The 27756-nt window shown below is 37.0% G+C and overlaps 1 protein-coding gene across 2 annotated transcripts; it reads right to left on the reverse strand.

Annotated features, from left to right (window-relative positions):
• Nucleotides 1-858: 858 nt before the first annotated feature.
• LOC128028700 (protein Atg16l2) lies at nucleotides 859-27521 on the reverse strand. 2 transcript variants are annotated; one of them, XM_052615993.1, is made up of 18 exons: nucleotides 27133-27520; nucleotides 26651-26720; nucleotides 26069-26120; nucleotides 25382-25455; nucleotides 24123-24374; nucleotides 23775-23840; nucleotides 21971-22060; nucleotides 21813-21866; nucleotides 20073-20178; nucleotides 18919-19024; nucleotides 18543-18613; nucleotides 16676-16747; nucleotides 13692-13812; nucleotides 13446-13551; nucleotides 8683-8832; nucleotides 7603-7650; nucleotides 3489-3590; nucleotides 859-2004 (listed from the first exon to the last, which is right to left on the reverse strand). In XM_052615993.1, exons 1-18 carry the CDS (start codon nucleotides 27260-27262, stop codon nucleotides 1911-1913), a joined length of 1764 nt encoding a protein of 587 aa, XP_052471953.1. In that variant the 5' UTR covers nucleotides 27263-27520; the 3' UTR covers nucleotides 859-1910. The 2 variants fall into 2 exon arrangements, with proteins under 2 accessions (XP_052471953.1, XP_052471954.1); XM_052615994.1 differs by lacking the exon at nucleotides 859-2004 and having other exon boundaries at nucleotides 7603-7645; nucleotides 27133-27521.
• Between the last annotated feature and the right edge of the window lie 235 nt (nucleotides 27522-27756).

Consider the following 27756-nt stretch of genomic DNA (forward strand, 5'->3'; position numbering starts at 1 on the left):
TTGGGGTGATCTGGACATTTAAATTTTTTTGAGATTCACACATTTCTGTATTTCATTAAGTTACAATACAATGATCTTCAGTGAGATCAGAGATTTCTGTGGCACATGCGCGTCATCATATAAACTAGCACATATGGCTTTAAATTAATAAATATTCCAGACTCTACATTACATCTCTGTGGTCCAACAGCTGAGAAGCGTAAGATGGGCGTTAGACTTTCCTCATCTAACCTCTAATTAACATGCAAATGACACAGCGGATCAAATCAGGTGCATTAGCTGGACTCGTGTGATCTCTGATGGCAGTAATGAGGGTCTTCAAAGTCAGTCGGAGCGCTGCGCTGTGATTCTCGTCAGACACAGGGCTCTTTTAAATGCTAATCTGAGCGCAGTTTAGCAGCGAGCATCCTGGGTCTCTATGGCAGCACTAAAGAGTGAGGAGGAGGGCAAGGCTTCCTCTCATTCATTTTTAAAACACTCGAGTCCCTTTTTATAATAAATTACTGGAGTCAGTGAGCACTTCCCCGAGGCAGTGATTAACAACACACAGTGAGGTCTAAATATCTCAGACCACTAGGGAAAATGATTCATTTAGCTTTTTTCTAAATTAATAAAATAAATGTATTACAAGTGATTGGCTTAACAATTCGAGTGAAAATCTAAATGTGAAAATCAACAAACAGAATATTTGGTGCGTCTGTCTCCCGTTTGTTTTAATGGCAGCAGCACTTCATGGGATCATCCCGTTGAAGATTTGGTTTTTCAGAATGGGATAATTATTATCATAATGATGATGTCACAAATTAGTTTGAGTATATTTCATTAGTGATATAGAAGCAGATCAATATGATCATCAAATACATCACAATGGTCCCAAGATTTTTATTGTGTTCGAAGACATCTTGAAATACATACACTAGCATTCAAACATTTGGGGTCAGTCTCTTCTGCTTCCCAAGGCTGCATTTGATTAATATTAATTTATAAATAATAATAAAATATTATTACAATTTAAAATAACTGAATTTTTCTCTATTTTATTTTAAATGGTATTTATTCCGGTGATGCAAAGCTGAATTTTCAGCAGCCAGTTACTGCAGTCGTGTGCTAATAAATATTTCTTATTGACTTAAACGGTTTCAAGTTAATATTTTTAGATGAATAGAGAGTTCAAAAGAACAGCTCTTATCTTTTTACGTCACTTTTGATCAATTTGCTGAATAGAAACATTCATATCTTAAAAAAAATAAATACTGACCCCACTATTTTGAACAATAAAGCATAAATATCTTTTTCAATTTATAATATTTATATCTCATTTTATATTGCATTCAAGAATCAATGTCATTGTGTGACAGTATACAATGGTCTTTTACCAGGCATTCAACATTGTGTGTCTATTCTGTGTTTTGGTCTCTAAAAATAGGACTGAGATGCGAATACACTGGGTTGAGTTTCCATGTATTCAGAAATGTGTTGCTATGTCCTTTAAACAGGCTGAATCCATTCTGTTCATGTTTCCCTTTGATATCAAATCCCAGAGGCAGCTATATCTGGTGTATGTCAAGAGATCTCCCATTTTAAAGTTACTGACAATTACAGTAAGAATCAAGCAACAGGAAGGTCTACAAACGCTTCGGCACGTTCTGTGTCAGTAGTTCATGTGTAACAAGGTTTCAAAACAAACCCAGACAGCTCCGCTCGACAGTCGCCAGACCTCGTAACATCAGCACATCTGTCTGCGGTTTGGATGACACGACCTCTTAGCAACAAAGACCGTCACAATACTACAGCTCTTGTTATTGACGAAGTGCAGCGTGTGAGCTTTTCCCAACAGGGCTGTGTTTTGGAGTGCATTTCCAGGAGTGACTTCAGTTGATAAGATGGAAAAAGGCAGCCCACGTCTGCTCTCAGATATCACTCCAGAGCACAGCTCGACGGCTCTTATCCACACTCACCACATATTCACCTGACAACGACCAGGCCACAGCGCTTATCGAAGCTCTGCAAAAAGAAATTTCGTCTTAGAATTCATTTTAAAGACAATTAAAGAGATAATTCACAGCACCCCACCCCAAATAAAAAAAAATTATAAAAGTAATGGACTAAAACCGTAATCTATACAACTAGTATGCTGTATTCCAACGATTCTAAAGCCACATTAAAAAATAAAATATAGCGTTGAGTAAAAAACTGACATGAAATAAGTACATTTTTGATGAAAATATTTCATGCAGAAGTTAGGATTCATTTATAGACATAATGACAAAATTTGATATAACGGCTGATTGTACATTATCCCTTATTTGAGAATGACTTGCAGTAAATAAATCAGGAAAAAAAAAAGTATCAACCTGGGGAGCATTTCCTATTTTTCCCTCCCAATTGTGATATAAATTCTGGGAAAATAGTCTTTACTCCTCACCCTCAAAATTTGACTTCAACTCGCTATTGCGAGTTTATATCATGCATTTCTTACTTTACACCTCAAAATTATTGTTTATATCACTTAATTCCGAAAAAAAAAAAAAAAATTCAGACTTGCGAGAAAATCAATTGCGAGATATAAACTCACAATTGAAAGAAGAAAAAAATCTGAATTGTGAGTTTATGTCTCGCAATTGTGAGTTTATATCTATATTAATGAATTGTGAGATAAAAACACAATACCCTTTTTTATTCAAATGGCGGAAATGGGCTTCCATAATTTCCAATGCAAAGTAAAATTTCATGAAATTTCATAAAACATAAAAAATTTTACCAAGCAGCTTTCTGCGTGCCAGAACAGTAAATTTAAATAATCTTGAACATGAGTGAAATCTGTGTGGGGAACTTTTTCGCCCCCACGCAAAACTTACAATTCCTGTTGAAATGAAATGTTTAAAACAAAAAAAAAAATCAACCGTAAATTTGCACTAAAGTAGGTCTGTAAACCCAAACAGCCAATCGAATCACTGTATGGAGATGCCATCAACTGTCACTGCGTAATACAACGAATCATTAGAGAATTAACTAGCTTGTCACCACTCTTTCCTGAAACCATCGTAACTATTTTGCTCACCCGTCATTCAGACCACACTGGGTCGACAACACAGAACTGTAGTTAATGAAGCGGTGGAGTTTACATTTGGTTTGAGTTTGAATGAACGTCAGATTACTGCTGTAAATATTGGACAGATTTCGCCATTGGTTCACTTTATGTTCAGAGATGGTGCTTTTATTGTTTTTACACCATAAAAGATGTAGAATGAAAATGTGGAATGACATACAGTATATAGGCTGTACTAACTGTTGGCTAGGCCACAAGAAACTGCTGTAGCTCCTTACACACAATTCTGTTTGCAAATGTTTGTTGGAACTATGGTTTTGGAAAACACAGAATCATTGGACGCTGTTGGTAATGACGAAACTTGAAATCGCAGTTTGCAACCAATACTTTTAGGAAATGCACCCCTGATTGGTTGTCCATGGTGACATCCCCGAGTTACCTGTGCATTTCAGGAAGCCGTTTTTCCAGGTTTCCTGTGTTCACATTCCATATGTAGACGGCACCGTCTGCAGAGCCAGCTGCCAGGAAACTGCCATCCGGACTGAAAGAGAGAGAAAACAGTCCATTGTGACTGATGACTACAGACCGAACCACATTATTCTGTGGAACTGATTCTCTTAGATCCCCTCGGGCAAGTGATCGGAAACATCAGGGACATATACAAGCCATATCTGTTCAGTCTGTTCCCAAACCAAGTGAACAAGACTGCATTTTAGGGAAGAGCAGATTCTTATTCCATACTGAAATTAAGCTGTCTTCGAAAACCTTATTTTGGACAAATTAGACGTGACATAAAATGTATACCTCAAACTGCCACAATCACAATGACAAAAGAAAGAAACAAGTTGGTGGATGGAGCCAGAGCTGAAACCAATATAGAGCGTCTCAAATCTGTTGATCATGCTGTCTTAATCTTAGAAGATAGCTGCCTACTGTACATAGACAGCAAGAGCCATAAACTTTAGTCAATAACCATCTGGACACATTTTTCACAATCCTGCATCTGAAATTAATCAATGGACTTCAAAAGTTACTAGAAGCGATTTCAGCCTTGCTAGCTTCTGCATTAGATCACACTCATCCCTTCAACCACACATCATTTTTTTCCAGTGTAGATAGATCTGCTTTTTCGGTATTAGTTTGAGTGACATTCACTGTTTCTATTGGCAGTGGGCTGTTTCTATCAGAAGTGTGTTGGCTAGTGGGGAAGATGTTGAGTTATTAGCCTGGCACGAGGGGAAAATGTTCCAGAGTGAAGGTGTTGATGAATGATGAAGCGACCATTAGGATCCTGCTTGTGACTCTCTCTCCTCTTTCAAGTGCTCATGCCAGATACGTTTGTGAAAATATCCAGTGCGTTCTGGCCTCGCTGTCTCCATGGAAACTGTATATGCCTATGCAGGGAGGTGCTCAAGAGACTCTCGCGTCTCATCTCACATCATATGGAGCGTGTTGCATTTACTGTCTAACAATGCTGAGAAAACTGCAGGGTCAGACTGCACATGAGGATATAGAAGATTACTGGAAATACATCTGGAGTAAAGCTCTCCACGATGAGGCTAGAAATCGAAAGCATCTGTCGGATTCTTTAATACAGCATCTTACGCTGTTATATAAGCCTCTTATGTAAATTCATACTCAACAAACATATGTGGCAATGATAACGAGTCTAAAGAGCAAAATGAGAAACGTAATTTGGATAAAGAACGTGAATGTGAATTACAAACATTTCTGGAGGAGCCAGATGCTAGTGTGATTTCACATTTACATAACTGAAGAACTACTCTAGCCATAACTAAAACAGATTGAGATTACCAACCAGAGATGTTGTTGTTGCCATAGATATGGACATAGAAACTGTCCACGCAATGAAATCCAGTCTCCTTACACTCCTAAACAACATTTACACATATATATTGGCTGTTTCAATCAATTTTATTTTATATATGCAAAGAATTTGGTAACACTTTAGAATAGGTAACACATCTTCACTTAAATAAGAGTTTTACCTGAATAAACTTCTAATTGTATGCTTCTTAATAGTAAGGTAGTTGTTAGGTTTAGGTATGGTGTAGGATTAAGGGATATTATATTAATATGTGCTTTGTAAGTGATAATAAACAGCTATTTTGCTAGTAATATTCATGCTAATAAGCAACTAGTTAATAGTGACAACTGGTCCTTAAAATAAATGTGTTACCAATAATTGTAATATTGTAGTCTATATCCCTACAGAGACAATGCTTCCAGAAAAAGTGGCCAGTCACTGCTGCACTGTTACCTTTTTTGTGATGCTTCAATAGAACAATGAAAAGCATTCAAACTATTCTCTGAATTAACAAATACTGTAGTGTGTGTATATACTTAAGTTTAAATATACTACTGTTCAAATGTTTGAGGGCATTAAGAATTTTTTGTTTTTAAATTAATTCATACATATGCAAAAATGACATTTAAAACCCAAATGACAGTAAAAGACATTTATAATCTTACAACAACAACAAAAAAAATCTGATAAAAAAAAAAATGGTGTTTTTTTGATATTTCCATTATGAAGAATTCATGATTTCCACAAAAAATATTAAGCAGCACAACTGTTTTTAACATTCATAATAATCAGAAATATTACTTGAGCATCAAATCAGCACATTAAAATGATTTCTGAACCATCGTGTGACGCTGAAGGCTGGAGTAATGATGATGAGTAAGTAAATCGAATTAATGACATTTTAAAATATTTTTAATTGTTTAAAAATGATAATCATTTTCCACAATATATCTGTTTAAAGGTATGTTTGGTTCAAATAAATTATGCTCACCCGGACTGCAAAGTCTTCTTTCAAAAAAAAAAAAAAAAAAAAAAAAAAAAAATTCATACTTAAATCAAACTTTTGAACAGTAGTTTAGATAAATAATAAATTTTAATATAAACAGAAAATCTAGTAGTTATTTTTGGTAGGTAAATATGACGTCTAAATTTACGAGAATAAAGTCGAAATATTCCGAGAATAAAGTCTAAATACTTTGAGAATAAAGTCTAAATGTTTTGAGATTTTAAATCGTTAAAAATTAAAGTTGTATTATTTTGAAAATGTCCAGGATTGAGAGCACCGGGATTGATTTGAGTATTGTTGCATCATCTTACTGGGATGAGGAAGAGTCAATTTTAAGGACTCGTGGAAACATCTTAATATCAAGAATATGATATTTATTAACAGACTGAACAGGAACAACTTTTTATCTTAATATCAGCTTACACACCCAATCAACAGTCCTTTGGGGGGCTGTAGCTCTCTTATTTAACACTTTTTTTAAATGCACTACAAATATATGTGGGATTATTAGCAGAAATCATACCATGTGCCATACTCACGGGGACAGTATGCTTGGAAGTAACATTTCATATCTTCCATTGCATTCGTTACTTGTAGCCACCCAATAGCAGTAAGATTCGTGATAGACCTTCTTTTAATGTCTCAGTTATATAGCAAAACACAAATTATGTGCCATACAATGTGTTTTTCAAGCTCTTTAAATGATCAGATCGCTGCATTTTTGTGAAACAATTAAATTAAACCGTTTTCTTTGTGAAAATTCCAAATATGTGAAAATATATTCTTGTAATATTTCAACTTTATTCTCGTAATATTTCAACTTTATTCTCGTAGTAGGCCTATTACGACTTTATTCTCGAAACATTTAGACTTCATTCTCGTAGTAAGCCTATTACGACTTAATTCTCAAAATTACGACTTTATTCTCGTAGTAGGCCTATTACGACTTTATTCTCGAAACATTTAGACTTCAGTCTCGTAGTAAACCTATTACGACTTAATTCTCAAAATGACGACTTTATTCTCTTAGTACGCCTATTACGACTTTATTCTCGAAACATTTTGACTTTATTCTCGAAATATTGCGACTTTATTCTCGTAATATTGCGACTTTATTCTCGTAATATTGCGACTTTATTCTCGTAATATTGCGACTTTATTTTTTTTTTTACGTGCCACTAAAATGCCGTTGTAGGTAATAAATGTACTTTAACTGAATGAAAATAATGTCTCACACAAAAATTTGTTTCTTTATTTATTTGCAAAATAATCTTGTAAAACCTTTTTTTTTTTTTTTTTTGGTGAAATATGACCTTCACAAGTTTATTGGCCCAAAAATATTATGCAACTGCACAGCAAGATTAATCAAGACTTTTACCTGAGAGAAAACAAGACGTGACTCCTGCGAACACTAGAAAGTGACAAGAGTAACAAATCAAATCTCGCTAGCTTTCTAGCGAGTCAGACCTTCTGTGTTCATTACGCTAGCAGAATTGAATTTTCCATCTAAGAGTAAATCCACATGACCTCTCCAAAGACTGAGACTGCAAATCAGGGCTGGTGTAGATGCCAGAAGCACAGTACAGCAGTAGGTTTCAGGGGTTGAAAGCATCACACCGCATGCAATCTCGAATGACCTATTACTGCGCAGACAGTGCTCTGAAAACTCAGTATTGATGGATGGCGATGGCTCGAAGTGTTCGGTTTGACTTCACTCACCTGAAAATGGCCTTGGTGCTGTCACTTCCACATTTGAAGCCCTCTGCTCTGAAACAAACAAGAAAAAGAGAGTCTTCTGTAAAATTAACAACAAAACTAATCCGAGTGCTCATACAGTTTGATATAAACATACTTTTTAATTGCCTCAGGCCATGTTCTGTCTATATAACTAGTTACTCTGTTAATGCATTTGGAGCTTCTTTAAAACAAAGCATAATGCTGAAGGGAGCCGTTCAGTCATTGGTGTCGGGGTATTGAATAAACATGATTGATGGTTTAAATAAATTCATTTCTTTGTCACTTGGGACTTTAATAAACATTATGAGCTTATTCCGAAGTGCAGTGCCTTTCAATCAGTCTGTAATTTCCATAATAATAATAATAATAATAATAATAATAATAATAACTCATTGTATATCATAAAGCTTTGTCTGAATTTAGAAAAATCACTGCTTTTTTGTGTATATAACATGCACTACCCTTTAAAAAAAAAAAAAAAAACTTATATTATAAAATAGTATTATCATTTTTTTGTTTAAAAAAATGTTATTTTTTTCTTTAAAAAAATGCTATTGTAACAATGCAATGCAAAAGACTTTACTGTCATCTTTGATCAATAAAACATACTATTTCAATATTTATTCATTTAAATAAAATGAATACTTTTTCATTAATGTATTTAATGTATGTTTTTGTTTTTACAAAGGTAAATTTACATTTATTAAATACATTGAACAGATGTTTAATTAATCAGTTTTGAGGATTACTCATCATATCACATTATACATTAAGAGCAATATATAGATCACCGATGCTATGCTGACTTGGCAGTGCCATGCTCAACTCGCTGAACTACAGGAACTCTTCATCACTGATTACTCTTACATTCTGAATTAAAACATGTCTGTTGTCATTCCTAATTAACATAATGGCAGGGTTTTTAATTGCATGGCAGGTTTTCTTATATTTATTGCTCAGCAAGTGTTCATTTTTAACCCTGCATGAAATCTGTTTGGGTGTATTGTGCTGTTAAAAATACTCTGCCACCTGTGCCAAACCCGTCGGTGTGTTTGTTTCTACCTGAAGGCCACCCTGTCGTTACTCTTTCTCAGGTCAACCAGCTGCAGGATGTCATCTCTGGAGCAGCTGAGCAGCTGTCTGTGGTTGGGGCAGAGGTCCAGTGATGTCACTCTGCCCTGAAGAGGCACTTCCTGTGTGCAGCTCCCTGCCCTACAGAACACAGACATGGACGGAGAAACAAAACTTCATTTTGCCTTCAGATTAGTGTAACTGAGCATTAAAACAGCAATCGGGTAAACAAGACTTATATATTTTGCTTATTTGGATTGCTTTATTTTTAGGGCTAGGAATAATAGTACATTCAGTTTAATGTGATGATTAACAACAATTAACACAGCATGCCTTTTATTCAAATCATGAAGTACTGTTTTTTTTTTTTACTTTTCATTAAAAGGTGTTGTAATATTTTCCATGTTCTGTAATTGTAAAAAAAAAAAAAAAAAAATTCCTGTTAATTTACAGTTATATACCAGTAATATATGCCATATTTATCTGCATATTTAAATTGCTGTTTTTATAGGGACTTTCGCAGCGAGTAGTTTTAGGAACTAGCCACCCCAAGAACTAAACCTCCCCTAGGGCCATTTTCCTGGTTGCATTCACGACCGCCAGAAGCAACTCTGAGGTGACGCAAGCCGGCTGACAGCAAACGTCATTTAAGAGCGGCATTCAACAATGTCAACAACTGGAGAATGGAGGACGGAAAAGTGCCTGAGCTCTGGCATCAGTCCATCTATCGCTGTTTTCCATGTTAGTGGAGTAAGTATGTGTTTACACAGCTTTTTTAAAATGAGAGCGCCAGTGGCATATGCCATGTGTTCTGCCAATCAGCAGACACTTACATCCCTGTTACTTCCTATTACACAGGGTTAGATCCTACTCTGATCCAGGAGCTAATATAGTTCCCCCAAAAGGCTTTCCTAGAACTACAATCATTCCCAGTTACTGCGGTGCGAACGTGCCAAAAAGTGGGTTCTTCCGCTTATAGTTTTAGGAACAATAAAAAGTGTTTCTTCGGTGCGAAAAGCCCCTTATATGGTTCCTAGAATAATTTGGAGATTCGATATGAAAAATATATTTAAACGTTACTTAGTTACAGGATGTAATTACAGAAACCCATTAAAGAAACTTGTGAAGGCAACTGAAGAGTTTAAAACTACCTACTTTTCATGCCGTTCATTTTGTGTTCAATTATAGTTCTAATAGATAGTAGCTTAAGATTTCTAATAGCCATCAGTAAAAGTGGATCTGTTTTTAAAAATGTCATGGGACGCCACAGTGAACCCTGTTCATGATTGCCTTCTGGCCTCATATTATATATGCACTGTATATTAGGAAAGATTAAGCACCTTGAAGCTTAGGTGCAGCTCTCCATCGAGGTTAAGGAGACTGATGGCATGATAGTTTGTCTCATTGCTCTGTGAGTGATGTACTTAACACAAGAACCTGAGGTTAAAGTCTGCGGTTTCCATTTATATTCTAACAAGTCATCATCTGGACAAGGACGAGGGGAGAGATTGTGACTCTTAACATTTATGACATCCAGGGTGTCACTCGCTAAACCAGAGAGGCCTTGTTTTTCTGAACGTTACACATGACAATGACTTGAATTTCAATCACAGAGACAGGCTCGAGTGTTTATTACATCTTAAAGGGACACACATATTGCACATGCATATTATACAAGAGATGTTTAGTGAATGCGTCCGGCATTAACTTGCTACTTGAAAGTAACTCTTCTTTTCCAAAAGAAACAAAAATGGTTAAAGCGTTGCATGGAGAAAAACGCAAATGTCATAATACAGCACAAATCCCATTACAAGAAGATGAGACAATTTTGTGGGCTGACAGTTGCTAGGAGACAAGCGAGCCGTCGTCTCCTTGGCAGCTGAAAGCTGTGGATGCTGGAGTGAATGAGAGATGTCAAGGACGAAGACGTGCTGTAAATAATGGCTCTTTTTCTAGGTGGCGTCATCTATATTGTCAGCTTTGTGCTGAGAGATGAATTACGCTCGCCGTGAAGCTCTGTGGCCTACAGAGAACAGAACTTTGCTGGACGAACATCCTTGGTGTTATTATTTTACATCTCTTATCCAATCCGAGCAATCGAAACCCACCGAGGCTCTGAATAACGATGGTTACGCAACAAATGAGGCGTATTATTACAGGGTTGCTTCGACTGGTACGAGGTGGTACTCATGCAACACCATTAATATGTAGAAGCGAATGATGTAAGCTGTTGTTACGCATCTCTGTATTCAGTCAAAGACACACGTTTGCTGACGTTTAAGGCAAGACACCACAGGTGCACCGGGCAAACTTTTTAGCCAAAACAGATCACCATTAAGACGACTGTTTTGTGTGACAAGTGTTCCGAAACGTAATGCTTAAGATAGGAAACATTTACAAAACTATGTAAATGCTACAGAAGCAGAGATTTCTGCCTCGTTGCAGGAGGAAATAAAATAAAAAAATCATTTTGAAAATGTATTATAATAGAAATCTACAGATGCAACGGAATGCAGTAAAAATTTAAATAAAATAAACATTCAAATGCAGATTTTGGATATTTTCTTTCCACCAGTCTGATAAAGACTAGAGTTATGAAAGCAAAAGAGCTCCAAATTCTGTCTGTAGTGTTTTTCACCATAAGATGCTATTGTTGCTTTCTCATCCAGTGGACTTGAGTTATTGCAACTTTAACCATATTTGTTTCCTTCTGTCCCTTTAACATGATTGCTATTGTTGTGAATGCTACTTTTAAACCTATTATAAAAATGAGTAATTATGTTACAGCTACATGTCGATTAGTCTTCCAGAACGGTAGCTCTATTCTTGGCTTGCGTGTTTTTTGTCATGCAAAGTAATATTTGTTGTTGTTGTCAAGTTTGTTTATGGTCATGGTTTGCATGTCATTTCTATGTAATAACTAGACATCACATCACTTCCAGAGTAAACCATTAATTATAATGAGCAATGTGGTTTTGTCATGTGTCGTCTCGTAGCGCAGCTCAACTTCATGGTTGATATGTTTGTGGTATTACAGGCTAATATGCCGTTATGAGAAAAGGAGAGATTTCAACTTGGATAAATAGTAATAGTTAATTGAAAATAGTTCAAAAACTGATGCAAAGTTTCCAGTAAGATGTTTGTCGGTCCACACTGGAAGCAAAAGTTCTGCACGACACATTCACAGTCATTCAGAAAAGATCGTTTTTACTGCCATTTGGAGAGGGATTTCAGACCAATCAGATTTCAGTATGAACTATCAGCAGGATGCAAGTGAAAGACAGTTGTGGCTGGTAAGGACATGGTGCAACTTCATTTATTAATCCAAATTAATATTCTTAAAATTAAATTTAAACTGGTTAATTATCTTAAAAGATTATATACAGATGGAGCATAGTGTGCCAAATTTTATTACCGGTACATACATTATTACCTTTTTTTTTTTTTTTACCTTCAATTGGCCTAAAACTTGCCCAAGTAGCATGAAAACGAGATCTTTTTTTTTTTTTTTACTAGATGGTTTTTCCGGTTTTTATTATGTTACTTGATTCATGTTGCAGTTATGTTTTTAAGTTGATTAAACGTATTAAAAAATAGAAAAAAAGGGGGGAGGACAGTCATGTCCTAAACTGAACCTAAAGCATAAAAATGTTTAGCCTAAAGAAAAAAAAAGAACAGGAAATCTGGAACATCTGGAAAATGACCCACATGCAGAGCAGCACAAACAGCTTTGAAGATCAACGGTCAACACGTGTGGAAGAGGTTCTGTTCAACCGGCCCTGTGGAGAAACCAGTCTCGCACATTACCACAAAAGTGTTAATAATCCATCGCTCGCCAGCGGTGAATCCACACACACCTGAGGCTGCACTGTTTTAGCTCATCACACCAGACAGACGTGCGGTGATGGACAGAGAGCACTGCCAGTTCAAGCACAGTCGGCTGGGTTCATTAATCAGATTTAATTGTGCCAACTACTCTCAAGTCAGTTCTGAAGAAACCTGGACGCTCGCTGTGAAAGGCACTTCAGTGATCAACACATTTATGATGTGACATTTTCAAGGTTTTACATTACTACAAAGCCATTAAACCGCTCGTTAAACAAATCCACCTTCAGCTATAAATTTTAAGGCTATTACATTTGGACCAGAAATATTTTTAATAGCTGGTCTGTGTACACAAGCAGACTTTGGGCCCGTTTACACATAGTATCAATATCCGTCTCAGGTGATCAGATAATAAGTGCTTATAACAGAACAATATTACAATGTTTACACCACTGATGATATGTGGTCACATGTTTTCAACAACCTCCAAATGCAGATAGATTAAGATGGATTTTAATACCAGACAAAATAAGAACTAGGAGATGAAAAATAAGAATCCGGAATTCCATTGTTGTCTGACGAATGTGTTCAGATTCATAAATTAAGACATCATAAATGGGGAAACATCCAATGCTGAAGTCTCACACACGATAAACCTACTTCTCCAGACATGCAAGAAAAAGTGACTGCACTCTGAACAGAATCCGATCTGGCCATGTGCACTTTCTATGTCTGTCTAAAACTGGACCGAGGGATTTCTGAAGTGAAGCAAAAGCCTCAATGTGAAGCACACTTTATACACACAGTCAAAGACTGGCTATGAAACACTAAATAGAAGTCAACATTTCGTAAACATGTATTAAGATGAGTTTTTATGTTAGATACTGTAGGAGTGTTCGCAGTGGGTGTTGTAATTGCTCCGTTCTTACCTGCTGTCCCAAAACCGTATTTTTTTGTCATAATGGCTGCTGATGATAAGGTACTCTGAGCACACAACATCACTACAGCAAGACAAAACCTCAATGGTTTGTATGCCTGCGAGTAGTACAGAGAGAAAAATATGGAAATTACTGACCTGTGTTAATATGTTGAACTAATTATTGCAGACAGATGCCAAATGTACTCCTAGTGAATTAACTGATGAGTGATTTGTTGCATATTTCTGTGACACATACACGCTGCTCGCTGGAGGTCCCAGATCTTCACGGTCCTGTCCGCACTGCCTGTGACCACCTGCTTCTGACTGCATTTAAATCTGGCTGCTGTCACTTTACGAGAATGACCCGTCAGTGTAAGCTAGAGAAACAACAGACATCCTTTTAATGAGAGGCTAGACAGCATCTCTGGAAACCTATATAGAGCGTTTAAAAAATAAAAATAAAAACCCTGACCCCACACTTTTAAATGGTTATATCACACACACATACACACACACACAGGGGCTCGAAAGTTTGGGCACCCCTTGGAGAATCTGTGAAAATGTGAATCATTTTCAAAAAATAAGAGATCATACTGAATGCATGTTATTTTTTTTACTTAGTACTGTCCTGAGTAAGATATTACGGAGCCCTGTACATGACATGCAGAAAAAAAAAATTTGTTTTGTGTGCACGATTTACTAATTCGTTCCCTCAATGTACTAAAATGTGTCACGATTACTATTGTGTTCCCTCGATTTGCTAAATCATGCGCACAATTTATAAATCGAGTGAACGGAACACTAGATCGAGGAAACACAATAATAATCGTGTGCACGTTTTAGTTCATTGAGGGAACGAATTAGTAAATCGTGCACACAATTTAGCCTATATATATTTTCCTGCATTTCATGTACGGTGCTCCATAAAGATATTGTACATAAAAGATGTTTAAATTTAGTCCACAAGACAAAAATATTGCTGAAATTATTAAAATAACCCCACTCAAAAGTTTGGGAACCCTTGGTTCTTAGTACTGTGTTCTGTCACCTGATGATCCTCGACTGTCTTTCTGTTTTGTGATGGTTGTGCATGAGTCCCTTGTTTGTTCTGAACAGTTAAACTGAGCAGCGTTCTTCAGAAAAATCTTTAAGGTCCTGCAGATTCTTCAGTTTTCCAGTATCTTTGCGTATTTGAACCCTTTCAAGCAGTGACTTTATGATTTTGAGATACATCTTTTCACACTGAGGACATTTCAGGGACTCAAACAACTATTTAAAGGGGGGGTGAAATTCTATTTCATGCATACTGAGTTTTTTACACTGTTAAAAGAGTTGGATTCCCATGTTAAACATGGACAAAGTTTCAAAAATTAAGTTGTACGTTTGAAGGAGTATTTTTGTTCCCAAAATACTCCTTCCGGTTTGTCACAAGTTTCGGAAAGTTTTTTTCGAGTATGGCTCTGTGTGACGTTAGATGGAGCGGAATTTCCTTATATGGGTCCTGAGGCACTTCTCCCGGAAGAGCGCGCGCTCCCGTATAGCAGAGCACTGAGAGCACAACAGACATTCACTGATCAGAGCGAGAGCGTCGCGAAAAGTCACAAAAGAAGTGTGTTTTTGGTTGCCAGGGCAAGACAACCCTGCACAGATTACCAAAAAAAAAAAAACAGCATTAAGGGACCAGTGGATGGAGTTTATTTTTACAGAGCATCAACGGAGTTGTGCAAGTGTTTTTGTTTGTTCCCTGCATTTCGAAGATGCTTGTTCACAAGACCCAGTTTGACGACGGATTTGCACATCGTTTATTTCTTAAGGATGATGCAATCCCAACGAAAAAGGGTCACGATCGTGTGTTGGAACCGCAGGCGGTGAGTAAAACTGCTTCAAATATCTCTGCCTCCTTGTTAGTGCGTCCCCTCCCATGCCAGAGACCCGGGTTCGAGCCCCGCTCGGAGCGAGTCATTGCTGCTGCTCTCGTTCAGTTTCAGCCTCGGGATCTGATTCTGGATCATAAATAAACGGCTGAATCTGACTGTTAGCCATGGTTTGTTTTGGATGATGGTTTTTCCTTCACGGTAATGTCACAGTTTCCACACGCTCTCAACTCAAAAGCCTACTCGCGCTCGTGATTCTTTAGCTCCGCCCACACGTCATGCCTCCAGCCGGTCTTGTTTTTCCGGGAAAAATCGGTACAGACTATCTTTCTCTTATGAATATAATAAAACTAAAGACTTTTTGGATTTATGAAGGACGCAGTACTACTCTATAGGTATTCAAGATTAACAGGATATTGAGTGAAAATGAGCATTTCACCCCCCCTTTTAAAAAGATTCAAACATTCACTGATGCTCCAGAAGGAAACAAGATGCATTAAGAGCTGGGGGGTGAAAACTTTTGGAAGATCAAGGTAAATTGTACTTAATTTGTGTACCGGGAAACATACAAGTATTTTCTGTTTCTTACGAAGGGAAGAACTAAATGGAAAAAAAATTATATTACAACAAAATAAGACAAATTTGGCCATCTTCATCGTGTTCAAAAGCTCTTAATGCATCTTGTTTCCTTCTGGAGTTATTGGGGTTATTTTAATAATTTCAGCAATTTTTTTGTCTTGTGGACTAAACGTAAATTTTCCTTGTTGCTTGATCCAGACATGTTTATGATGGCAATTGATGTTTATGACCATTTCTTGAAATGAATGAAAACAATATTCTTTGTGTTTGCTTTTTTCTGTCCTCCCTTTCTGTCAGGCCAATACATTTACAAACACGTTTTTATCTATATGGGTCATTCCTGTCCTGCCAAAACTTTTGAACTTTGTACCTCATAAAAAAAAAAAAATGTAAATGCTGAGTTATAATTCAAGCATTTTTCATTCATTTTCAAGTTATTCATGACTTAAAACTAAAAATTCACCCATGTTCACTTAACTGTTATGTTTCCAAAAATTATTTTATACAATATATTAAGACAAATATGATGGGCACAAATACTGCATAGTAGGAAAGACCCATATCCATCCTGTTTGCCTCAAGTTATGTGAAAAGCTGATTCCACCCCTATAAAACTCTCCCGCGCCTCACTGTCCAGTAAAACACAATGGAATCTAAGCAGGCACAGGACTAAACCTCTTTAACATGGTTCATACTGGTCTGTCTCATCTGACGATGCTCCAGAGTGATTCAGAGAGACAGACAAGCGTACGGGAGGTTTGGATGGGCGAGAGGAAAGCTCTGTTACCTTGGGAACGCTGTCCTCTAGCCTCCAAAATAGAGCCGACTTGTCATATGATGCAGCTAAAATCCGAGTGCCCTGATGGAAAAGCACAGAGACACATCCCACAATGCATTAGAGCAGTAACCAAAGCCTTACAAGAGCAGTCTCCTTATATTACTAGTAAAGATCCTCCAGTGGCAGAGGGCTCTTATACACCGCTCAATGATATATGCCAATTAGCAATGACTCCGTTGTTCTTCAGATCATCTAAAGCGGGGGGTTTCTTTTCAGAGTTTCAGAGTGGTTCTCCCAAGCCGGTAGTGTAGCCAAACAATGTCTCTTTCCCATCTATGCACATCCCAGCCCAACCAGGTACAGCTCATTACCACATGCCATGAGCATCTTCTTTATCCCTCCTCCTCCCCAGCACCACCTGTCTAGATCTGCTACAGTGTCCTCCTGTTCCAGAAAGGTACAGGCATTTTGCAAACTACATTCAAATCTGTGATTTGTTAATTCTCTTTAGCATTTAATTAACAAAAATACTAATAAAATACTTTTCAAAGATTTAACTGACCAACTTGAATGTATTTTGTAATTTTGATGGCTGCAACACACGCCACAAAAGTGCGGACAGAGGCTAAATACAAGTGAAAAGGTTACAGAATATTGAAATTAAACTGTTTTGAAACAGTTCACAGTAAACAGGTGAATTGGTAATGGAGAGGAGATCGTGGTTGGGTATAAAAGCTGCATCTCAATCTTTGCAGGTAAAGCTGGATCATGGCTCATCACTTTGTGCCAAATTTCAAGAGCGAAGTGTCAAACACATTAAAAAAAATCACATTTCTCTATAGAACATCGAAAATAATGTAGGTCTTTTACCAACTACAATACACAGTAATATTGTGACAAGAATTGTACATACTGCCATTAAGATGACATCTTTCGAGGAAAATCCATGGATATTAGATCAAGATGATGCCATGTCTCATTCTGCATGTGCAACAACAGCGTGGTTTCCTAACTTGTTTGGAGTGTGTTTCAGCCATTAAAAATAAAATTTGTTATATTTACAAAATAAAATTAAGTTATTTCTTTGTACTTTAGTCAATTAACTAAAGGTTAAAGAGAATGAAGGAATAACACTCTTGATTTTATGGCATTTCACAAAATGTCCCAACTTGTTTCTGGAATTGGGGTTTTACCTTTCTATGAAGCACATTATAGCACACATACTATTTTTAAGGCACATTATAATGATTAAACATGAAAATATAACTAGTGTGTAGGGTATCACCATACTCTTGGGGTCCTTGGAATCAACAATCCCTGAACTAAAGTCCAATAAAAAGCAACAAACACTCATAATTCAGTTAAACCAGCACTAAATAGTTCTAAGTAAACTGGAATTCATCAAAACATTACTGAAATAGTGGTTTACAGTATTTCATTTGGGAATACTCTTATCGCATCAAAGTTTTCTTAATTAGTTTTGTAGCAGTTGCACAAGCATTGCAACCAATCTCAGAAATATCTGTTGTGCTCACAAATGCAGGCATTAATCACAACATCAGGTCCTAATGAGCGAATCTGAAGCAGTCTGATGCACAGATCTGTGTTTGGTTGCAGTGCACACAGAAACGACTGCTATAGACACTGAAGCAAAATGCTTGCTCTCTAAGAACCAGTATACACAAGCAAACAACACAAAACTACAATGCTTACAACCAAAAACCAACAAAGAGTAGACCATTTGTAAGCTGGGCTCATTTGTAAAACTCTGCAAAGCTGCAGGGAGTGAGAGCTTTAGTGATATAGTATATGGTCTCATTACATTGCTCATGTTCTGTGTAGAAGTTACAACACAATGATTTGAGTGTGTTCATACCGTAGGATCGAACTCAATGCTGGTGATCCCCTCATTACTTCCATCTAACGTCCCTCTGTTCTGAAGAGTTCCTGTGAGCATGAAACATCAAGCCTGAGAATATTCACATAACCGAGCACATCACAGCACACACAGTAATGCTTGTCCATGCAAAATCTGTGTTTTTATTGTGGTGATGTGACATTCTGGTTAATGTACCCTGACTGAGGATTTATATGTATATGAATAAGAGTCCTGACATCTGCTGGTGGCCAGAGGCAGTCACATGTACTGACAAAAGCATTCAGAATCACTCGATACTATCTATATCTGAACTCGTCTTTATGGCTAAAGCTGACAATTAAACAGAAGATGGGGTTTTTATAGATCAGTTTACCTGCTTCAATGCCCCACAGTTTGATGACTCGGTCAGTTCCTCCTGTAGCCAACAGGTTTGAACTGGTACTGAACCTCACAGCGTTGATTCCCAGCTCATGTGCATCCTGAAACCACAGAGCACACATTCATTTCTTAGAATTACACGTGCATTTATGCATTAGTCAGACACTTATCCACTGACACTTTTAACTGACTTGCATTGCATCTAGATATTAATCATTTTCTGGAAACACTAGCAACCTAACAACACCATACCAACACCCAACCAAAATATCCTAGCAATCTATCCATTAATGATTTTGAAAGAAGTCTGCATGTTATATTGTAAAATATCATTACAACTTTTACGTTTTCTATTTGAACATACATTTAAATGTAATTAATTCCTGTTATCAAAGCTGAACTTACAGCATTACTTCAGTCTTCAGTCTCAAATGATCCTTCAGAAATCACACTAATATGCCAATTTGTAACATTTAGTATTATAATCATTGTATTATAACCATTATGATGCCTAATAATTCTCTGGAAACTCTGATACACTACCAGTAAAAAGTAAAACAAATAAATAATTTTATTCACCAAGGAGTGCGTTTAAATAATTTTGAGGAACCTCACTACCTTGTGTTTTTATCACGGCACAAATAATAACGGTCGTGGGTGATCTTATTTTTAAACAGTGCACTGATGTGAAAACTACAGAAAGGGAAGCAACTTTACTAAGGTGTAAAAATAATACACACAGATGGAAATTTAAGCTGCAGGTGACAAGCCCTTCAATACTATAATACATATCCCATTTACAGAAGTGGCAACTCCTCTCCATTTCACAACAAGGGCTGGTTCCTGCTGTCAGCTGTTTACATGAACACGGACATATGAAGCAGGTGGATGCACGTGACAGACGCAGACGCTTTGTCCCACAGACACCGCTACAGGCAATGTGCTTTCAAAGACATCTGTAAAATATGACCCACTGAAGAACCATGAGATCAATACTATCCTTGTCTATCACTATACTACAGACTGTTTCCCCATCGTTTTCAGGATTCAAAGTTATACTGGTTTCTGCTTGCTTCATAACCCAACAGGACCTACGCTTGTGAGAAGTAACGTTTGTTGTCTGATATTGTTGTAAACGGTAACACGCACCACTGTGAAAATGGCCTTGGTGGGGACTCTGGCAGCCAGACAGACTCCTAACGGTATATAAAGATCTTCCTCTGACCGGCAAACAGATCTCCCTCTGATCTTACTCCTGGACACACAAAACAACAACAATCAATGACAGAACAGAGTAGGGCGTTAAAATGGGTTACAGATTCAGATTGTTTTTGAAATTATTTGAATTAAATTTTACAGCAGAACATTCTTTTAAATAGAGTAAAGTACTTTTCTTTTAAACCAATGTCCAGGTCTAGATATAGTCTGCAGACGCTCCTGGATTCTAGATTAGATGTAAATATGAAGCTAAATGTACTATAATCATTTTCTGATTAGCCAAAATACTGACTTTATATTTACTGAAAAACCTACACCTTTTCTCCTTGCTGCTTTAGCACCATAGTTATGATACAATGTGGGAGAAATCACCTAGCTTCCCAAAAGCATAGTAACTCAAGTTATTACTGCACAGTGACTACTGCAAATTAACAATGGTATTAATTATGTTACACAGAGTAACGTACAGCAGAAATATAACAGTAATAATAATGTTTCCAAAACAAACTTCTATGAAGATAAAATGGATGTCTTTACTAAAAATTCAAATGTATTCAAATAAAAATGTCACAGCTACGCTGTATAAAATGCATGTAGACGAAGAAAAAAGATATTAAAGTCTTTAATCCAACACACAGGGTATCATAAACGCAGACGAGACCGGACAAACTAGAACCGAACACACAGGAATTAACTACACACACCTGAACAGAATAACACGATTAACTCCGTGAAGGGCAACGGTGCATGAGGAAAACAAAGTCCAAACTCAAATTCACAATATTTAATTCATTCAATATTAATGTATTCAACAAACCTATTTTAAATATCTGATTGGTTTATTCAAAACCATCACTTGTCATATGGCATGATCACTTCGTGGCTATAAACTAACTATGATCTAGATTCAACTATACTAGTGTATTTAAATCATATTTAGATTTTAACAGCAGCTTCACTTTTTGAGCAAAAAAGGGGCTCAATGATTGAATTTCCTAAGTTTAAGAGCTATATGATTCTGGAATTTGCTCATAATTTGTTGCATTTCTAAATAAAATAAAAAACACTAAGGCCCTGTTTTAACGATCCAAGCGCATGGTCTAAAGCACAAATCCACTTTTGCTAGTTTAACGATGGAAAAAAAGTCGGTGCGCTGGGCTGTCCCGATTATCTTAATGAATAATGGGTGTTTTTTGGGTGTAACGTGCAATGAACAATCAGAGTCCCATCTCCTATTCCCTTTTAAAGCATGTTATGTTCGCGCCATGGCGTGTTTGCCCTGTGGGTGTAATAAGCAAAGTATATGCATTTTGTGCACCCATCTATAGTGGCACATTACTAACACGCTCTTTAAATAAAGAAAACACATTGCGCCAGACTTTAGACCAGGTTTGAGTTGGTGCAGTCTATTTTCAGTTCCTCAAAACACGCCAACAATGCGCCTAAACGCACCTCTTTTTCGGACCAGCACGCGTACCTGAGCGCACAAATGATATTAAACAACGGGAAAATGAGGTCAGGCTGAAACTAGCAAAAACACTTGCACTGTACCGGGTGTATGACAGGGCCCCTACTCCATTTTACTAATATTTCTACATATATTTTTTTGTAATAATGACACATTAGTTAATTTATTTAAACGTATTCTACACAGTGATTCGTGAAACTTACTCAAAAAGTCCTCTGATGGAGCTGAGGATGCGGGGGGATGTAGCTGAAGCAGACCTGAGAAGAAAAACTACAACTTCACACCAGGAGAACAACTATCGAGGGATAACACGTACTTTCATAAACTACATTACCTTTGAAAGAATCACTGTAGTAGTTACCTTAAAAGTGGTGCATGGGTTCTCTCTGACCTCTGTGAAGACTCAGGATTAGGGGATGATGGTTTAGGAGGCGACACATTTCCAGACTCTCTGACAGGCAAAAGCAAAACCATAAATAAAAACTCTCTCTAACCCATTGTAAGATCACAGCTGTCTCTTTATGAATGAATGAAATATTCATGTCAGACAATGTGGAGTAATAAATAGCAGTGAACATTCAGACTAGGGGTGTCCTGAGTTTTTAATATAGTGCTACATGCTCTATAGCAGTGATGGGTAACTCTGATCGTGACGAGGGCCAGCATTTCTTCTCCTTTATACCAAGGGGCCAGATTACTAATCCACGTTCACACACCTTTTACATCGTCTCACTCCATTTCCTTTTTATTGAAGGAAATAAAAGTACAATTAATGTAATTTGTTTTTAAAGATTTTATTAGCTATCAAACTTGTGCAGTTAAGCTCTAATTGAGAAGGGAAACGGTTGTCAGCAATATCACCCCAACAAATAAACATCTTCATTTCATTGTCTGTAAATTAGCAAGAAACAAATGTACTGCGGTCCTATTTCTTATTACAGAATATTCTCAAAACAACATGAGAGGACCATTATAAAGGGCTTATTAGAAATAAATAAATAAAGTGTTATTCCAAATGGTACCATAAAATAACCGGGTAACTGCAGGATTTCAAAAATAAAATTTAAGAGCTTTAAAGACCTTTTGAGACCTGCGCTTCACATTTCAGCCTTAAAACTATTTTTGAGAAATGGGAAGAGTCAAAAGTATAAATTACTATATTAATTTAAACAATCAAGCTATTATTAATCAGTTATATTAAATTAGCTTTCGGTTGAACCACTGGTTCACATTTAAAAACATGGAGCAAAAATAGCAGACAGGTTTACTGAAAAAGCTAATTAGCTTCACTTTCAGAACTAGGAGAAATATAGTGGATTTCCCGGTAACCGCAGCACGAGTGACTTTGAAACGTTCATCGCTCAAGTTTATTCAGTGAAATCATAGCATTTAAGTTTAATCTACATTGCAATTTTTGTCTTTCTGTCCCCAAATTTAAGACCTTTAATATTTAAGACTTTGTATGTTATTAGAGTTTATAGTAAATTTAAACGATTTAACTGAAGATTTTTAAGGACCAGCGGAAAGTCTAAGTGCAAATATTTCGGTCATGCATTTGAAAAAACGATGCATTTTACCTTTGATATTTAAGGCAAGTTCAACTCTGGCGTCCCCGTGGTTTGTGCGTAATGGTGTGATGACGATTTAAAATAACATTTTTCCAAACAGATCAAAAGCATCCCCTTGAACTTGGTAATTATCCGTTTATCATCTTGACTGGACAATGCTGTTTTCATGGTCAGTTTTTCATGTATTATTCACTAATGTTAATGAATGTTTACATTAGAGTGCACGTAATACTACGCTGAAATGAATACGAGGAGCTGGAAACTACGACCTCTCCTGGTTGGAGATAGCATTAAACTGAACGCAGTCTTTACGTGACTTACATTTCAAATATTTTACAATTCATCATCCAAGCTTAAAATTATCCAGCGGACAGTACTTGATGACTATTCGGGCCGTATACGGCAGTTTCAGTTTCTTATAAGCAAAAATAGATCCCTCTTTTGTTGGCTGTCAGCGTCAGTTCATCATACACTTTCTTTGATGATAAATCAGGCAGGGTGGACTCCAGAACGTCCTGATAGCCAGTCTGCCCCTGGTTTGGACTGACATTAGGTCAGATTAATGCTGCAGCGTCACTTTAAACAGCCGATACTTACTCATTAATGTTCACATTCTGACTGGCAGCCATCTGAAGATCTTTGTGAAGACTGGCCTCCTTGGCTCTAAGAAAGAAGAGGAAATGTGATCAAGAAGCATGTGGAGCTTATGGAATGGACATTTTCTCATAAAATAGTTGGACACTAATACGAATGTAGTAAGCCACAAAGTTCACCCAAATATTGCAATTATGTCATCATTTACTGAACACAATAGCATATATTTTAAAGAGTATAGTGTTCAACAGAAGAGTCAGTTTTGGAAAAGCATGCGGTTGAGTTAATGATGACAAAATCAATGCAGTTCTTTCTGAGTGCATTGTTCTTATCACACGTTTGACCTCTGACCTCACTCTCTTCTCGTTGTGATGGTTCATGCGGTCAGCAGCCTGCTGTTTTGGAAGGATCATGTTCTCCAGGATCTCTGAGCTGCGCAGTTTCTCTTGTCGGTACGTGCTCTCCATGTCCCGGTGCTGCTCCAGCAGGGAATCATATTCCTGTTTCAGAAGTCGGTTCCTCGTCTGCACCTCCGACACACGTTCCTGAAGCACGCTGTGCTCTGACGCCAAAACACTGAGATGGTTCTGGACCTCATACACCCTAAAAAACACAAAATTCAGAATCCATATGCAAGAGCTACAATAGACTGTAAGGAAATCAATTAGTAACATTATACATTCAACGGTGCACATCCAGACCAAGCTATAAAAATGAATAATTAATGGAACTTTGTGTATGCATCTAAAAATGGAAAGAGATGTAAGCCAGAACGTCCCAGGTCTTTCTTTCGATACAATGAAAGTAGTATCTTTCACCTCAAGCTGTAAAGAGCTTTGATTCAATTAATAATATTGAGAAACCAGCTTGAGTGTGAATAAATGGCACTTTCCACATATAGCATACAAAATAGACCCTGAAAAAGGTCTAAGTAAGTTTTAGTAAAAGAAGTAAAGGGATCGATGCCTGCATTCTCCAAGCTGGCTCTGTCCCATTTGCGTTCATGTGGCTCAGTGGTAGAGCATTGTGTTAGCAGCGCAAAAGGTTGTGGGTTCGATTCCCAGGGAACACATGAATGCACTGTAGGTCGCTTTGGATAAAAGCGTGTGCCAAAAGCTTAAATGTAAATGTAAAAGCAGTCACCTAATCTTATGAAAATGCTGACTGATAAAAATGACACAAGCATGTGCATGCCCACCTACTAGCTGCTTTAGCCCACCCTCAATAAACATTGTCTAAATGATTTCCCTGAGCCAATGAAATGCAGTTTTAGTTTTTTTTGTAGTGAAGGCAAAAACCAATGTATGGACTTCCAATACCGATGACGCAATTACCACAGATAAAACACAGTTTACAGCTGAAGCCCAATGTTACATTTCCAAAACAAACTCTTTAACAGCTGACCAATCAGAGCAGACGGGCCTTTAAAGAGACAGAAACTAAAACAGTGAGTGTTTCAGGCAGAGAGGTGTTGAAGCAATGAGATCACATAACTTCAAATCACATTAAGTGTTTTCTAACAGACACACAAAAAATGTAAATGGTCATAATATGGGCACTTTAAAAGGGTGGTTTCCTGTTTCGTGTCATAAAAGGATAAGGAGGTTTACTTGGTATGCTGTTCATCCAGTGTCACTTCCTTTATCTGGATCCTCTGCTGCAGTTCCACCACTTGATACGCGAGCTGCAAGAACAGAAACAATTATCAAGCCACAAAACATCTCAACCAAAGAACACAAATCCAGACCTACTGGTTTACAATATATCCACACACATTCACAGAGCACACATTCATAAGCTAGAACAGTTCGATATCGGCGAGAGGACGTATGTGTTGATAAAGCAGAGGTATGCAGCAGGTTTTATCACATACTTTTACAAAAAAAATCCCCAACTGGTCTTAAAACAGCTTTAGTGCAAGATTAGGTGTGAGAACTGGTTATGCCTGATGCTCAGACCACAGTGAAAATGATTTCCCTACTATGTGTCCAAATAATGTTCTCATTGACGTTACATTAATATGTTTGGGAATAACATTTTCCAGGGAGGACATGTTTACAGGTAAGAAGCCATGAGGTCTGTGGAACTGCAACAAGCTTGTAGATTTGATAACTGACTGCCTGCTAAAAGAAGAGAGAACAGCAGGCAAACCTGTAAACCTGCTCAGTGAAACAGGTCACAACTTGTGCCGTAAATTCAGTTTGTTGTATAAAGGTTTGACAGAGATCCAATCATGTAACGGCTTTGTCTTGAGAGAGGCTGATGCTGCTCTTCCCACACATAGAGTCACTTCTTACCTCCCCGGTGCTTGTCTTCAGAGACGCCAGCGAATCTTCAGATAGCGAGGGCCTGCAAGGGTCATAAAACAGCATTTGAAACAGATTTGGCTGAGCTGAATAAGAAAAACTGATCCGAATGCATTCTATTACTACGCTGTAATGTCTAAAATACATGATGCAGGTTACAGATTACAAATTCAGCAATAATAATCATAATAATACAATCAAACTGACACAATTCAACACATTACATAGTAATGTGCAGTAATCTATTCATCTTTTATTACAATTAATGTGTTTATTATATATAAATATGTTTATTTATTTTTTATGTAGTCTAAATTTAAAATACTATTTAAAATAAATGCTTTCTATTTGAAATTTCTTTGTGAAATATATATACACATATATATATATACATATACATACATACATACATACATATATATATATATATATATATATATATATATTTTTTTTTTTAGACTATTGTATATATATATTACAATGACTGCACGAAACTGACTTAAAGGCGATCGCACATTTGAGATTTTTTACAGTCTAACATTAAATGATATTACGACTCGGAGTAAAGGTTACCTTGAGCCTGATCCCAGAATGCCTTTGGTTATGAGGGCTCTTTGATTGGTCTTTTCCAGCAGACTGTGATCTAGAAGAACAAGACGACAAACTTCTTCTGAACAGGCATGATTTGTTTGAAAGGAGGCCAGCCGATGTTTACATTCACTCCAAGTGTGTTTGTTAATAAGGCTTTCTATTTGCACTTAAGTGTCAAGAATCACAGTGTGGACTTACACGACTCTGAATTGAGTTTATATCATCTGAATTATAATATTAATAAACCACGAAATATTTTATGATGATTAATTGTATCACATAGTATCTTTAGGTACTCAATCACATATATAATTCATTTATTTAATTAAATATAACGGAAAAAGATTTATAAACTGCATCCAAAACAACAGATTCTTATTTTGCATGATAAAAAGTTGCACTGCATGTCCTAAAACGTTAAATCACCAAAACATGTATTTTAAAAAAGCACTAATAAAGCTTACATGACTCTATGAGATCCTGGAAGACGCTCGTCTGTGTCCTGTTGCGATATTTCAGCTGTCTGATAATGTGACGCTTCCACGCTTCGCTCTGTTTAAGTTCAGGGTGTCTCGCGCGCTGCGACGCCGCCATAATCGTAAATGATAATATGAATACAACAACAATAATCTACTTTCTTGGACATAGTTCATGGATGTACGCCCCGTCATCAGGAACTTTGTTTTCCATTCCTGTGAAGCGCACACCGCGCAGGAAAGCGGCAGAAAGTGGATTGTGGCGCAGCTCCGCGCGCTGAGACGCGACGCGTCACTTCAGTGGCTGTAAACACACGCTGACGCTCATGAGTAATCATGACACAACTCGTGAACGCGTCTCAAGCGTGGAAACAGACTGGCAAGAGCGGAAAGACAGTAGATCTCGCAGATCTAAATCACGTGAAAATGGGCGTGGCCTCTTGGCCCATGCGTTTTCTCTGATTGGTTAGAAACGGTGCATTAAATTATAATTAATATTTAAACTCTTTAATGTGCGTTTTCAATTCAGGGAATATTAAAGTGCTTTCATGTGACTTAAGTTACTTTACTTAACGATTAGTCAAGATGGACCAATCACAATCGTTGTGGTCA

Source organism: Carassius gibelio, chromosome A15 (genome assembly GCF_023724105.1).
Source record: "Carassius gibelio isolate Cgi1373 ecotype wild population from Czech Republic chromosome A15, carGib1.2-hapl.c, whole genome shotgun sequence".
NCBI lineage: Eukaryota > Metazoa > Chordata > Actinopteri > Cypriniformes > Cyprinidae > Carassius > Carassius gibelio.